Source organism: Fonsecaea monophora (genome assembly GCF_001642475.1).
Source record: "Fonsecaea monophora strain CBS 269.37 chromosome Unknown Scaff16, whole genome shotgun sequence".
NCBI lineage: Eukaryota > Fungi > Ascomycota > Eurotiomycetes > Chaetothyriales > Herpotrichiellaceae > Fonsecaea > Fonsecaea monophora.
The window spans coordinates 106,649-120,837 of record NW_019173947.1 but is presented as its reverse complement, the minus strand read 5'-3'; the positions used below and the strand labels follow the sequence as shown (position 1 = coordinate 120,837).

General features: G+C 52.9%; 6 protein-coding genes across 6 annotated transcripts; 2 read left to right on the top strand and 4 right to left on the bottom strand.

The window, feature by feature from the left end:
- Positions 1-639: 639 nt before the first annotated feature.
- AYO21_03292 (hypothetical protein) lies at positions 640-2,948 on the bottom strand (the record flags this gene model as incomplete). The annotated part of the gene is made up of 2 exons (XM_022653266.1): positions 640-1,968; positions 2,058-2,948. 2 exons carry the CDS (start codon positions 2,946-2,948, stop codon positions 640-642), a joined length of 2,220 nt encoding a protein of 739 aa, XP_022514368.1.
- A 906-nt stretch (positions 2,949-3,854) lies between these two features.
- Positions 3,855-5,797, top strand: AYO21_03291 (hypothetical protein; the record flags this gene model as incomplete). Its single annotated transcript, XM_022653265.1, has 3 exons — positions 3,855-4,432; positions 4,538-5,133; positions 5,199-5,797. 3 exons carry the CDS (start codon positions 3,855-3,857, stop codon positions 5,795-5,797), a joined length of 1,773 nt encoding a protein of 590 aa, XP_022514367.1.
- Positions 5,798-7,314: 1,517 nt separating this feature from the next.
- On the bottom strand, positions 7,315-8,451 carry AYO21_03290 (hypothetical protein; the record flags this gene model as incomplete). Its single annotated transcript, XM_022653264.1, has 1 exon — positions 7,315-8,451. The coding sequence occupies one exon, from the start codon at positions 8,449-8,451 to the stop codon at positions 7,315-7,317; it is 1,137 nt and encodes a 378-aa protein (XP_022514366.1).
- A 371-nt stretch (positions 8,452-8,822) lies between these two features.
- Positions 8,823-11,039, top strand: AYO21_03289 (hypothetical protein; the record flags this gene model as incomplete). Its single annotated transcript, XM_022653263.1, has 1 exon — positions 8,823-11,039. The coding sequence occupies one exon, from the start codon at positions 8,823-8,825 to the stop codon at positions 11,037-11,039; it is 2,217 nt and encodes a 738-aa protein (XP_022514365.1).
- Positions 11,040-11,391: 352 nt separating this feature from the next.
- Positions 11,392-11,949, bottom strand: AYO21_03288 (hypothetical protein; the record flags this gene model as incomplete). The annotated part of the gene is made up of 3 exons (XM_022653262.1): positions 11,392-11,576; positions 11,649-11,744; positions 11,826-11,949. The coding sequence occupies 3 exons, from the start codon at positions 11,947-11,949 to the stop codon at positions 11,392-11,394; spliced, it is 405 nt and encodes a 134-aa protein (XP_022514364.1).
- Positions 11,950-12,756: 807 nt separating this feature from the next.
- On the bottom strand, positions 12,757-14,172 carry AYO21_03287 (hypothetical protein; the record flags this gene model as incomplete). Its single annotated transcript, XM_022653261.1, has 3 exons — positions 12,757-13,292; positions 13,441-13,757; positions 13,847-14,172. 3 exons carry the CDS (start codon positions 14,170-14,172, stop codon positions 12,757-12,759), a joined length of 1,179 nt encoding a protein of 392 aa, XP_022514363.1.
- Positions 14,173-14,189: the final 17 nt, after the last annotated feature.

Genomic DNA, 14,189 nt, shown 5'->3' with positions numbered 1-14,189 from the left:
TCTATCTCACTGTACACATCTTGTTGTGCTTTGATGGCCCCTCATTCGAGCCACGTATTACACCTGGAATTCTTCCCCTTCGTCGGGAGGCTGGCTGGACCTTTTGGAGTTGCCACATACCGTGGGGTGAGTTCGTCGTCTCGTCTTGTTCTTGCCGAGCTGTCGTCCCTTCGATGCACGAAGCAGAAGTTGGCCCGGTAAGATGGAAACCCCGTCACTGCGGCTCGCCTTGTGCAGAGAATAGCCAACCGATGCATCTGAGACGCGTTGCTTCCCATGGCTTGCGGAATTCTGGAGGTGTATCTATGTAGGGCTGCGCCTTTGTACAAAATCCAATAAGCACCACTCGGAACTCCGTACCATAGTATTGATAGAGGTAGAATACAAATCAAACGCAAATTCATCCGACCCAGTGTCCTTTTTTCTATCACGATGCATTGCATATCCTTGCATGTTCCTTCTCCACGCTCCGCGGCTTCCCTCGCTGATCGCGGGCACGGCCGTCTTGGCAATCTTGGCATCATCCAACTTCCAACAATAACAACAAGAAACGAACCACCGTCACCCGTCAATCCTTCCTGTCCTGCCACCCAACTGTCATCCCCTCCGCCTGGCTCTCCCCTCTGCCCAAGGAAATCATCAATCTGTATCCATTCTTGCTTCTTTGTCCTGCTCGCTTAGTTCTCCATCAACATCGAGCCGAGCTTTTTCATTGTCGTGAAACGTGGTGTGGGCAAGGAAAGACCCCAGAGAAGCTGAAATTCTGTGGCAGGGCTCGCTCTTTCCCTTGCCTGTGGCTGCCAACTTCTCTCTGAATATCCCGTTGCTCTTAGGTATCGAGATGTGAATATGTGGGCGTATCGTGCTGCAGTCCACCCTCACTCGAAATTCGAACTCGATATACGCCGGTTCTTGCAAAGCAGGGTCCCAGCGAATGGCTTTGATCTTGCAGTCTTGTTGGTGGATTGTCATTGAGTGTCTTCCAACAATCTGAATTGTGTTGGCTGCAAGTGCTTGTGAGACGCTCACATATTTGTCGGTAGAGCCGACGTGAAGCGAATCGCTCGCAACGATGTCAATGTCCCATTCGAATGGAAACGCCTCTTTCATGTTGGGCGCGGACAAGCGTTTCTTACTCTGCACGGTGAATGTTTTTGTCGGATGGATGAGGCTTTGACCCTTTTCCACGACCCACAGAGCACGGTCGAGGAGGTAATCCCCATCATCCGTCCGTGCCTCTTGTAACTCCGACCTTCGTTGATGGGCCTCATCGACCTCTTGCCAAGGTATGTCGTGTCTGATGCCATAGCTGCGGCAAGCCGGTACTTCGAAGAACAGGTCTGCGCGAAGCAATGTCACCAAATTTCCGTTCGCGACGATAGGAGTAACCTGATCTTCCAAAAGAGTGACCGGGACCCCTGGGAAGACGTCTGTGCACTTCTGCAAGACATGACGTGGCAAAGAACCCCATCCACACAGCTTGAGAGCAGGGAGCGGTTGTTTTGGATAGCGCTGTTGGAAATCGTTCTGGCATTCTCTGATAACGTGGACGATTTCCTTCAGCCACTCGTCATGAATTTTTATCAGCACGTCGTTGCCGATGATCAACCCGTTGACTGTGAGTTGCGAACCTGGAAGCAGACCGCGGCAAATCTGAGGCTCTAAATCACGTACCCACCCCAAACGCGGCAACGGTATCAAGCACGTTGAATCAGTGTTCTTGAAGAGTCTTTTTGCTTCCTCGATGCCATCTTTGATGTGCTGGGACCATTCGTCCTCCTTCCAGTCGAGGTGCTTGAGGACAGTCTTCAAGGTTTGGCGATTCGTTTTGTCGTCGAGGTATTCCTTAATCGCTTGATTGACCAGGAGAGAACCGTTGATCGCGCCCTTTTCAGGCACGATTTCCCCAAACCGGGCCAGACCATCTCGAAAGTACTTCCTGACTCCAGCCACACCTAGCGTCGCCCCCTGTTTTCTCGTCAGCGGTCAATACATTCTCGTGAAAACCCAGGTCCGGGACCCTTTGACGACTTTTTTGCGGAGTCTGGGCATCTTACACCAATATCTGCAACAATCATGTTCTCTGACTCGCTTGTGTGGCTTTCGAAATCCGATATCATGTTGAGGTGGCCTATGGCCGCAGAGACTGCTTCCGAGACGACCGCGGTCGAGCCGGGGAATCCGGCGCGACCCAAGAGGTTCAAGAAATGCTCTTGCGTCTCCCGTTGCCACACGGTGGGCACAGATACTGCGACGTGCATCTTGTTTGCAAAGATCTGGCGGAGGTTCTCGAACTCGGGGTTCGGGTTGTCGGTGTCGATGTTGTACTTGTGAGCAACCTCTAACAGAGTGTTGTGCCAAATGAAATGTAGGTAAGCAACAACGACATCTCCCATGTCACGGACTTCCCACTCAGGTTCATCCAGGCGATCCCTATACAAGACCTTCCCACCATGAACCCTCGCAATTTTCTCGATCAGAGCATCGTGCTTTGCTCTGGTCAGTTTCATCAGTCGATCGCCGGCAGCTGCGCTGTCGTCGCTGGCATATTCGGGGAACAGGAACAATTTCAACAGATCGAACACATTTTCATTGGTGATGCAGCCGTCCTCCAGGGCCTTATCGACGTCGTGACCGAATATCAACACACACCGTTTCGGCTTGCCAAGTGCTCTGGCACACCGGGATGTAATGGCTACCTTTGAGGGCACGCGGTGACTCTGCCGCTGTCGCGTGCCGACAAAGAGTCCTTCCTTGAACTTGACGTTTCCCGATACCGAACCGCAGGACTCCTGCACGATCTGAACCGCAGCGGTGGAGTGCACGGTCCCGAAATCGAGACTCAATAATAGGGTGATTCCAGAACCGGGACTCCACGGATAATTCTTGATCATCGTTTGGACGTCTGTTGGCGTCATTGTCGACGCTGGGATCGCTGTGGTAGACATTCCTGGTTGAGTACGGACGGTTGAGTACGGATGGAAAACAAGAGGAGGTCAAAAGGCATACGATGCCATGCCCGTGTCAATGAGGTGAAATGTAACTTTGAAGATAGAAGGACTCCTGACCCCTGGTTTGGAGCAAGACTGATCATATCTCTCTTGTTCTTTGCTGTGGGTTTGCTACCGAAAATTTGCTTCCTTTGGAGCGATGGCCACAGGATTTGCTATGTGGATGGCTTAGGGTGTCGACATGCATCGACACGCGTCAGCAAACGGCATTGGTTGAGCATGGCTTCTTTCAACTCTAGAGGTAGAAAGGGGATTCCTGACAGAAGCGGCGATTTGGGCAGAGCGGTAACATCACTCTTCGTGCACATTGCCCACTACGACGCGACTCTGTGGGCGCTGCTCCGCTAGCATCACCACGTCAGGCTCTCTATTTCCTACGATACGACAACATCTTTGGGCTTGTTGAGCAACCACGGAGTGGGATCCTCATCAATCCTATCGCTGCCATGCTTTCTGCAAGATTGTCGGGGGATGGGGGCCCGCCCAAGCGCCAGCAAAAGCAGATCTGAAGTTTGCTCCCGGTGGGCACAGAGGTATGGAGCCGGGGTCTGGAATGTGGCAGGCAAGATTCCGCAAACAAACACTGAAAACAGCTGTCAACCAGCCGCCTCCCTGGTCAGAAATGGAATGCACCAAGGACTGGCCCGGGCCCCCTTGAAAGCCGGTATAAGAACCCACAGAATGCCACCGCAAACATGTTGTTGCAGGCTCCACAAGCTCTCCTTGTTTGCTAGATCTTGGTTGTCTGACGATATATAGATCCTACTCATCCCAAACCCCGGGCGCATTCCATTCTGTTTCCGCAAATTTGCAACAACACCCCAGTCTCTCACGATATCCAGCATGACGAAGTCCATCAACTGGCCACCTCTCGCTCAACGAGCCCTCGTCGAATGGATTGACGACCACAAAGGGCCTCAAGGCGCATTGATCCAGAACTATACACAAGCACTCACGGAACTGGTCAAGTGTCTTCGTACCAAATTTCAAGACAACACATCCTTCTCCAAAGGACTTTTGGTGTCCAACGTCGAGCAACGAATCAAATATCTGTGGCAGTACAGACTTGAGAGTTGCCAGTCGTCCGCCGTGGAGACTTTCTTTAGAGACGGCATCGAGGCGCTTGACTGGGACAAGCTCCACGACAAACCTGTCGCTCGAGCGTACACCAAAGACGAGCTCGCTTCGTTCAAGAAGACAGGCAATCGAAGCACAACCGCCACCACAGACTACTATGAATCGAGCAACGATGAACGACCCAGGCGAGCAGATAAACGCCGCCGTACGAAAAATGGCCCTGAAGATCAAGCACACAGCACTCGAGAACAACGAGCGGATCGGAGACGGAAGAGCCCTGTGAATGGCTCGGCCAAGGAGCCAGAGCCCCAAAATGATCAGCGCCAACCCAGCCCAAACTCGAGGTTAGTATTCCTATACTGCTCCCAGACCCGTGACCTCGGTCTCAAGCTCTCTCCAAGTCTAGTGCTTGACATGTGCTAATACTTCTTTGGCTTTTTGTGTCGTAGAGGTGCCGGATCAACGACATTTGGGAACAATATGCCATCCACTGGGCGCACGCATAACATGGCTGCCATTCAACAGGACAAGCTCCCAGGCCCTGCATTAAGACCAAACGCCTCTACCGATCTCTCCAAACTTCCGGTACTGATGAGGGGCGAAGCGGACAGTGGAGAGGGTCCCTTTTTTGACATGAATGCCTTTGACCGTGATATCTACACCAACACAGACGACATACTGCAAGAAAATCTGATAGTGTGGGCCATGTCAGGTATTGAGGCCCGGATCAAATCTATCATCTGCTACTATTTCGAGGCTTCGGATATACCACAAAGCCAACCCATCATCCTTGACACGAGACTTCAATATCCTGACGAGTGCCGTGCCATCATAGCCGCCATGCTTGGAATAGGACTTCATGATGAGGCCAACCGCCAAGCCGAGACAGTCGTCGCTTTTCTGCAAACCCAAACCGACGTGGGCGATTTTCTCAAATCATTCATTGGCAAGGCTGTCACAAAGTGGGCCCTTCAACCTGCAGTGTATCCGAGGGCCTGGCTGGCCGAGCTTGGTGAAGGTGTCGTTGAATCAGTCATAAAGCATTGTTCGTCTCTCTCTCTCTCCATGTTCGAAGCTTCGTCGCGTGAGACTAATCACTTTCTTCTGCAGCATTTGTCCCAGAACTCGGAGAAGCTGTACGGCGACGGTTATGGAACGAGCATCTAAATTCCAAGGTGATCCACACCGTTGAGTCTGAAGCGCATCACATGGGAGCCATGTTACTGGCATATATCGACATTGTGCTCCGCAAGGAGCCTTTGGACAAGGGGACGTTCTGGGATCCCGATGTCTACGGCTTGCCATTGCGCGAGCCACGCAAGGAGCTGTCTCGCCCATCACCGCGCCTCCGGGAATCGCTGAAAATGGCTTCGATCCGGAGGTCGCTGAACGACCTATTTCGAGATGCGTTGGAATTTCAGATCCACCTGACGCGGCGACTGCATGAGGATTGGATCATCTGGTGGCCCGAATTCCAGGAACCCTATGAGCGCGCGCAACATCGGAAGCGGAAGGCTCGGGATAGTGACGACGAAGACGACGATGCCGGTGACCCCAACAAGCAATATCGAGTGTGCCTAGGGTTTATTCCCCTGGTCCAGCGGAGATATCTGCTAAAACACTGTAGCGACGAATGGTCATCGTGGAAAGTGATGAGCCGTGGAGTGGTCAAGGTTCTCAATCGTCGTCGTCGGGAGCAGTCTGCTTGATTGATTGAACCAACAACTCAGTCTATACCGGCAGCAGAGCCTTCCTCCTCCCTCTCTGCCCTTCCTTTTTTATTCTCTCTCTCTCTCCTCACAGCCTCACATCTCCGACCTCCCCCCCCCCCCCCCCTCCCTCTCTCTTTTCTCTTTTTCCTTTTCCTTTTCCCTCTCTTTTTTGTTGTGTGTGTGGGGTCTGTTTGTCCTCCCGGGGGGTTCTGAGGAGTTCAAGTCATGAGTTCAGTTCTTCCTTGAGATTTGTGTGCGCCTAGACATGTTGGGGGAAATTTGACTTTTTTTTTTTCTTTCCTGGTTTCTTTCTTTCTTGGGTCTTGGAGGGTTTGGGGGGAGGAAGGGGAGGGGAGGAGGAGGAGGCGGCGGAGGCGGCGGCAGCGGACTAAATCAAGATGTAAAAAAAAAGAGGTTCTTTCTATCTTTCTAGATCTCTGTCTCTCTATCGATTTATTTATTTATACTTGAAACATCATCATCAACAACATTGCAGTTCATGGTTCATGGTTCGCAGTAAAGGTTCGCGCTCCCGACGGATTCTCTGAGTGGTCGGAGGGTGGATATCTAGACTCGATGGCTTCTCAGAGAGGGACAGAGAATGTGTTTGATCATTAATGTGAGCAGATAAAGGACATGGTTTGAGCAGTAAAGCCATATCTCCACAAGTCGTGCATGAGAGCGTAGCACAAACCATCAGGTGGTTCGGTCAACGGATGGTGACTCTATCGCCTTTTCCTCCTCCTCCTCCACCTCCTCCTCCTCTTCTCCCCTTCCTTGCAGGCGCCTGAAGAGATCGAACCTGCTCTTCTTACCACCACCAACGACAGTTTCTGCCGACACACTCACGCAGTCTGCGCCGTCGTTGACCTCGACAGCTTCGGCCTCCCGTTCTCCCCGTCCCTATCGACAGGTTACTCGACCCGGTTGCTTACCCCTGAATCGATCCCCATCTCCGTCTGTCGCCGCATCAGCCGCGTCTATGGAAAGCTTGTTCTGGTTTTGGCATTGTTCGTCGGCCGTGGACGTCCTCTCATCATCCTCTCTCTCCACCGATCCTCGTTCCTGTGGCCGTCTCCACCGATCCGAATCTTCGCTGTCTAGAATACAGTCGTCCGCGGGATCTCCCGTGTCGATGTATCGCCCTTGGTTGTCCTTAGCGTAATGCTTCAGGTACTCTCTCCGCGTGACCTGGCGGATGGTAATGTTTACTTTGTGGCCCCCGAAAGATTGAAAATAATGGATCTCGATATGTCGACTAATGCGTTTTCAGACTGGATAGAAATCCTTCGCGCTAGGGTGGACCCCGTGTGCAGGTGAACTGATCGCTGGAATGGCTTCCTTAAATCAAATTCGTTCCCTCCTAGTTGGATTGCAACGCTAGACGCCAAGGTGTGGCATTTCATACACAAGCACGTCGTCGAGGGTGGGCATCGATCTGTGCCCGCGATAGCACAATACAATGTGCATGAATCCAACAAGTGTGGGACATCATGCAACACATGCTTCCACTTTCACCCATTTTGTCGAAGCTTGGCGAGTGCATTCGCAACACCGGCGCTCAACTCTGGTTCTTTGCGGGCCTGTGGCTGGGCTGGCCGCGAAGTTTGTGAGGCTGATTTTGCAGCTTCCACATCAGCGAGGGCAAGGAGTGCAGCTTCTTCCTCCTCATCCAGATCATCCATGGTCACTTCTTCCAGACGAGGACGCTTATGGCTGGGGCCCGCCTCGGTTGAATTCTGCGTCGGAACAGCAGCCGACCCTTGTCTGCTGAGACTAGGTACGGAGCCAATAGGGATGGGCGTGTGTCCGCTTCCTGGCCTTGACTCTGGAGTGCTGGCTTCCTCAGAGAACATGGAAGTCTCTTGTCTCAGCAGTGTTGCATTAGACTTGGCCGCTCTTCTCACGCGGAATGGCTCTCGTACAGTCGTGTACCAAGCTTTGACTTTCTTCTCGCCCCAGCCTGGCACCAGAGCCAGTTCTTCTGGTTCCGCATTGACAGCTGCTCGAAGTGATCCAAAGTTCATGATCAGACTGGCAGCGTCGGTCTTGTTGATGTTTCGTGGCGTCGTAACAAACTCGGTCAGACTCTCCTGGTACGTCTCTGCCTGGTGGGCCCGAATCGACGCGGATGAGGCGTGCTCATATGACTTGAAGAGTTCTAGGTAGCGGCCCGCCTCTTGAGAGGACCAGCACAGAATCAACGTCAGGTTGTTGATCATCGAGGTCTTCGATAGCTCTTTTAGGGCCTCTTCGTGATTCGTGATGTCGACCATGGTCAACAGGATGCGGAGGTTGTAGAGCTTTCCCAGCTGGCGAATGCGGCTATAGATGTATTCCGGGTGCAAGCGATGGTATTTGAGAGACAGGAACAGTGCGCACGTCGTCGCGCCGAGCACGTAGTCGCATGGTATGTCCGAGTATTCCCACGGCAGCTGCGTGACATGTTTCAGGATAGGATTGCCCTTTTGTCGAGTTGACACCAGGATTGCCGACGGCCCTTGTCTTCCAGGCAGTGCTTGTGGCTTTGGCTGGACGACTTTTGCGGGCGTATTTGTAGTGGCGGGACTTGCTGTTCGCTGGGGGCCGGACGGCCGCTCAACCGCTGCTTCTTGTGACAGGAAGTCGACGTTGTCGAATTCTTCAGCCATGGAGTCGCCCTTCTAGATTATGAAGTTGGTTGGGATATCGACCGTGGCATACATCAGGACATCCAGGGCAGTTTAGCTAGCCTTTCCGCTATTTGGCATGCAGAACTCTCGATTACTGAGGTCCCGGTCTCGAATCGCCAAAAAGAAAAGTGTAAGGACGCGGGTTGAAGGGAGTTTGTACGGGATACTCGATGATTCAACTTCCACTGCCAGCTCTATACTTTAACGTAGAAAATTATACGGTCGACTTCTGCTACGGCTAAGTGCAAAGTTGCACCTCCGCTCCACTTCGAATTGGAGAAATATTTGGGCTGCGAAAAAAAGTTCAAGTTTTCCCCAGTGTGCCAGGTCAAGTCGAAAAGACGGCGAACATGTCCCGCGACTCGATCATGGATCAGAGTCTCAAGAGACGCAAACTCTCGAGTGGCAGCTATGAAGCTGTCACTCCGGATGTCGACCATCCGACCCAAGAAACAAGCGACAAATCCAAGGAGCAGAGACGGTCGCTCTTCGTGCGCTCTCTGCCCGCTTCCGTGACCACAGAGCGTCTCACCGAATACTTCTCTCAATCGTTCCCTCTCAAACATGCCACGGTCGTCCTGGACCCTCAGACGAAGATCTCGCGTGGATTCGGGTTCGTCACCTTTGCCGATGCCGAGGACGCCCAAGCTGCGGTTGCCCAGTTCAACAACTCGGTGCTGGATGGGAGGAAGATCAAAGTTGAGCTAGCAGAGGCGAGACACCGTGATGCGGACCTGGGTGGAAAGAGTGGCGTCAATACCACGGCTGTGCAACTTCGAGCACAGCGAGAAAAGAACATCGCAGAGACCCAGCCCCCGAAATTGATCGTCAGGAATCTGCCCTGGAGTATCAAGACGGCGGAGGATCTGTCCCTGTTGTTCCGAGGCTATGGGAAAGTCAAGCACGCGGTAGTACCCAAGAAGGGCCCGAAGGAGCAATACGGCTTTGGGATTGTTGTGCTTCGGGGAAAAAAGAACGCAGAGAGGGCCCTCGCAGGGGTCAATGGGAAAGAAGTCGACGGGCGCACGTTGGCCGTTGATTGGGCTGTCGACAAGAAGACTTGGGAAGAGTTGCAACATAAACGTCCAGAGACCCAGCAATCATCCCATGATGAGCCGAGTGCAGACGATCATAACGAAGATGACCCCAAAACGGACAAGGGGGACCACGACGACGCCGAGTCCGACGTAGAGGCACTAGAAGATGCCGAAGACGTCAACCAAGATTCCAAGGAAGAATCACTTGACGAGCTCGATACCGCAAGCGACCAAGAGGATGCACAATCGGCAACAGGGAGTGTAACCTCTGAATCCGAAGCACACGACAACAGGAATGATACCTCTGTCTTCATAAGGAATCTACCCTACACCACCGACGACGATCTTCTCCGAGAACACTTTTCCACATTTGGACCGATCCGATATGCGCGGGTCGTCTATGATCCGGAGACTGAACGGCCCAAAGGCACCGGGTTTGTCTGCTTTTTCAATCTCGATGATGCAAAAGCCTGCGTCAAGAATGCTCCAAAGCACGAAACAGCATCGGACCATGCAACGAATGACAAGAAGAGACAAAGGGAGGCCCCGAAGCATTCGATCCTCGAAAACGAAGCAGCCGATCCGTCCGGTCGCTATACGCTCGAGGGACGCGTGCTCCAGGTATCCCGAGCCCTTAGCAGGGAAGATGCGGAACGCCGAGCAAGCGAGGCCAGTGCAAAAAGAGACATCCGAGATCGGGATAAGCGGCGCCTTTACCTGCTGTCGGAAGGATCCATTCCCAAGGGGTCGAAGCTCTATGAGCAGCTAGGCAAGGCGGAGATTGACATCAGAGAGAGCAGCGCCCGTCAACGGCAGCGACTGATCAAAACCAATCCGAACCTATGTCTCAGTTTGACCCGTCTGAGTGTTAGGAATCTTCCGCGAGGTATCAGCAGCAAGGAACTTAAGGCACTGGCTCGGGAAGCCGTGGTCGGCTTTGCCAAGGACGTTAAAGAAGGCCTACGACAGCCTCTGAGCAAGGAAGAACTACAGCGAGGTGGCAGCGAGATGCAAGAAGCCGAACGTCGACGCAAGCTGTCTGGCAAAGGGATTGTCAAGCAGGCGAAGGTTGTGTTTGAAGATAAGGAAGGAAGTAAAGTCAAAGAAGGCGCTGGTCGAAGTCGAGGCTACGGCTTCATCGAATATGTCAGTCATCGGAATGCTCTGGCCGGCCTACGTTGGCTCAATGGGCACTTGGTCAAACCCCAGAATGCTGGTTCTGACAGAGGGAAGCGCCTGATTGTGGAGTTCGCCATTGAAAACGCCCAGGTTATCCAGCGGAGGAATGAGAGGGAACAGAGAGCCAGAGAATGGGGAGGAAAAGGTGCCAAGGACAGCAAGCAAGGAAAACCAGAGGCTAACGGCAGGGTCAACAAGAAGCGGAAGCGCGGAGACAAGAGCGATGATGGGTCATCTTCAAAGGCCTCGAAAGTCCCGCAACCGGTTGAGCCGGAGGAGAAGAATCGCCTTGCGAAAAGGAATCGCATCATCGCAAAGAAGCGTCAGGCCAGGAAGTCACGGAAAGGTTGATATATTTGACTGTATGGGTGGACCGCAAGCAGTCTGCAGTTGAGCATTGGGCAATATGTGGCACCAACCGTGCCACCGGAGCGAAGGGCTGCTTCGCGCTCTCTCCTAATTCTGTCCGGGGTATCTTCCTGAACGTCGCAATAAATCGATGTCTTCCTGCTGCCCGTCACTTTTACCCCGTATTCTGAGCACCCGCGACCTAGAGGCAGACGCCATGATAGTCAGCACCTGTCCTGAGATTGGCAATGACCTGCACCTGCTCTTGTGCGCAATCTCTCGAGCGCTTTGTATTTGTTCTATATTTCCCACCCGGTCCGTGCGGGCGTCTCGGCAAAATCTGTCTCTTCCTCTTTCATAATTTTTGTAGTTTGAATGTACTGACCTTGCCCACGATGTTATACCGCTTGCTAAAGAAGGTGTACCATTCGTCGAGCACAGTCTTGTACTTGTCGTCCAGATCATACCAGTCTGGTACGCAGTCTTCGGGCTTCAAACTGGAGAGCGCGAGGGCACGAGAAGGATCCTTGCCGGCAAAGACTGCACAGAGCTCTGGTTAGTATTGGAACTGGCAAACGAGGAACTCGGGTGGGACAGCAAGTGCCGTCGTACCATGATATTGACCCTTCTCGCCATACGCCTTGTTCTTGGAGACATCGAAGACAGTGCCCTTGATCGCGACCCATGTAGGCTTGTCCGGATTTGTTCCTATCGCAAAGTCGACATCTCAGCATTCCCGCCCCTCCCCGCACTGAAAGTATCTGCTCAGGTCTCTGATCGGGTGCGTACCGTCGCACTGGCTCAACTCTTCCAGCGAAATCTCATCGTGCTTCGGTGGTTGTAGCTCAACCGGGACCTTGGGCTCGAATTTTTTGTTCTCTGAATAAGGGCTCGGTGAGGTTGGATCAGCCATGGTGAAGGTCTAGCAAGACAAACCTCGACTCGTGTCGGACACTGTGAAGATGAAAGGGTGAACAACAAGAGTCAGTTTCTGGACTTGGAGTCAAAGGTATTAAGCTGGATCATGCCAACACCACAGACGGTGCACTGCCCCTGTGACCTCTGAGAGTGTATGCAAGGGTTGATTACATACTCTTCCCACAGCTTAGACAAGCGGAACTCCTCAGACCGAACGTTTGACTTGATTGGGACTTGGGGAGTTTGGATCAAAAGGGGTCTGGAAGGTAGGCTAGGCTATTGGCCACGGAAACACGAGGGAAATCGGGTGACAGTGTTTCGATCCCTTGTCCGGGACTGAAGCTGAAAGCTGGGCTGCGGCAAATTTCCTTTGTCGCAATCAGGCGAAGAAAAATGCCCCTCGCAGGTGCCCCTCGTGGCTTACCCCTCGGCCCTCTGCCCCTCGATGGGATTGTCATTCCCCCGTCTCCGCTGCCAATGACACCAGTGGTACCCAGGTGTTCCGGCTCGCAAGTTGAATCTGGAACTGGTTGCGAGCTTCAGCGACTTGGCAGTTGAATGGTGAAATCATTCTCCCCAATGGTCTAACACAGCCATATCGAGAGACTTTGTGGCTGTCGATCGCAAACTGCGCAAGCAGCCACTATCGTCATCACCACTACCACCACGTCGTCCACATTGGCAGGTAACGTGTCAGTTCCACCTTGTCCGTATCGATTTGTCGACTGCGTGTGCTTTGCTAATGTAACAGAGAAGGCTACATGCATTGCATACATTTTTCTATAGGTGTACACTCTGCTCTCTAAGTCCTACCATCTTCCTTCCTCAATGGCTTCACCGGAGTCTCGACCATCAGGTTCATGAGTCGGTGGGCTACCTCTGCAGCTGCGAGGCCAGTGGTTTCTCCAGGATTGTCGTATATCGGAGCAACCTCCACCACATCAGCTCCAATCACCTTCACACCTTCAAGGCCATCCAAGATACTGAGGAGCTCTCTAGTGGTCCAGCCGCCGACTTCAGCAGTACCTGTGGCCGGAGCATATGCAGGATCCAAGACGTCAATATCGACCGAGATGTAGACATTCGTGTCGCCCACTCGAGCTTTCAACTTGTCGATGATACCCGCAACACCGATTTTATCAATGTCCCTCGCAGTTATGATCTCGAACCCGCAGCGTTTGTCGTTTTTCCAGTCATAGTTCTTGTTGAGGGCTGGAGCTCGTATGCCTGCGTGTGCCGAAGAGTTGAGAATGAGGCCTTCTTCGTGGGCAATATGAAGGAATGTGCCATGATTCAGCCCAGCATAGTGGGAAATCCCGCCACCAATGACCTTGGGGTCTGCGCGCGGAATCAATAGTCAGCACCAAATTCACTGCTATCCGCATTGGGTCAACCTATCCTCGGGCCAATTGCGCTTGACAAGTTGGAACCTTTGTCAATCGCATGGTTCGGTTCCGAGAGTCGGGGCGGGGAAATGCGACCATACCCCAGGTATCTATATGGCTGTCAAAATGTATGACACTGACAGGGCCCCAATGGCTGATGGTTGAGCGCAATGCCGCCAACGTGGTTGTGTGATCACCTCCCAACGCGATGATGCGAGGGACTTCGGCCACTTCTGTGGCATTGGCTGTTCGGCCAGAAACCACCCTGTGCGCCTTTTCAAGTTGTTGCAAGGCTGCGGTGTTGTCTAGAAAAGTGAGTGGTGCGTCGCCGCAATCCACGATGCGCGCCCAGCTCAGGAACGTGTTCTCATGGGTGTACGCATCCCATCCCGCAGCAGCTTGAATTCGTCTAGAACCCCTGCTCAGGTCTAGTCAGAACATCGTCGGGTCCAGATGGCCCTCGGCTGGGAAGTCGCAGGAGGAAATTGTCCTCGTGGCCGAGCTTACCATCTGATTCCCGTTGGACCAAATCGCGCCCCTGGTCGAGCCGAAGTGCCTGTGTCAAAAGGTGCTCCCAAAAAGGCAATATCATACTTGTCGACATTGTCGTCGGGCGATAAGCAATGTAACCATGGAAGATTGGCAAAGGTGGTTAGCCCAGAGTACTTGCTGGACTCAGCCAAGGGATCCTGGCCCGAGGCGACGGATGCTCGATATTGGCCCGCATAACTTCCTAGGTTTGCCTGCAGTGGCGAAACTGGCGGGAAAGTAATGTCTCGAGCTATTGAGGACGCTGAAAGCAGGAATAGTGTTGAGGTCCAAGAGTTCAGCATGACTGCGATATGATATG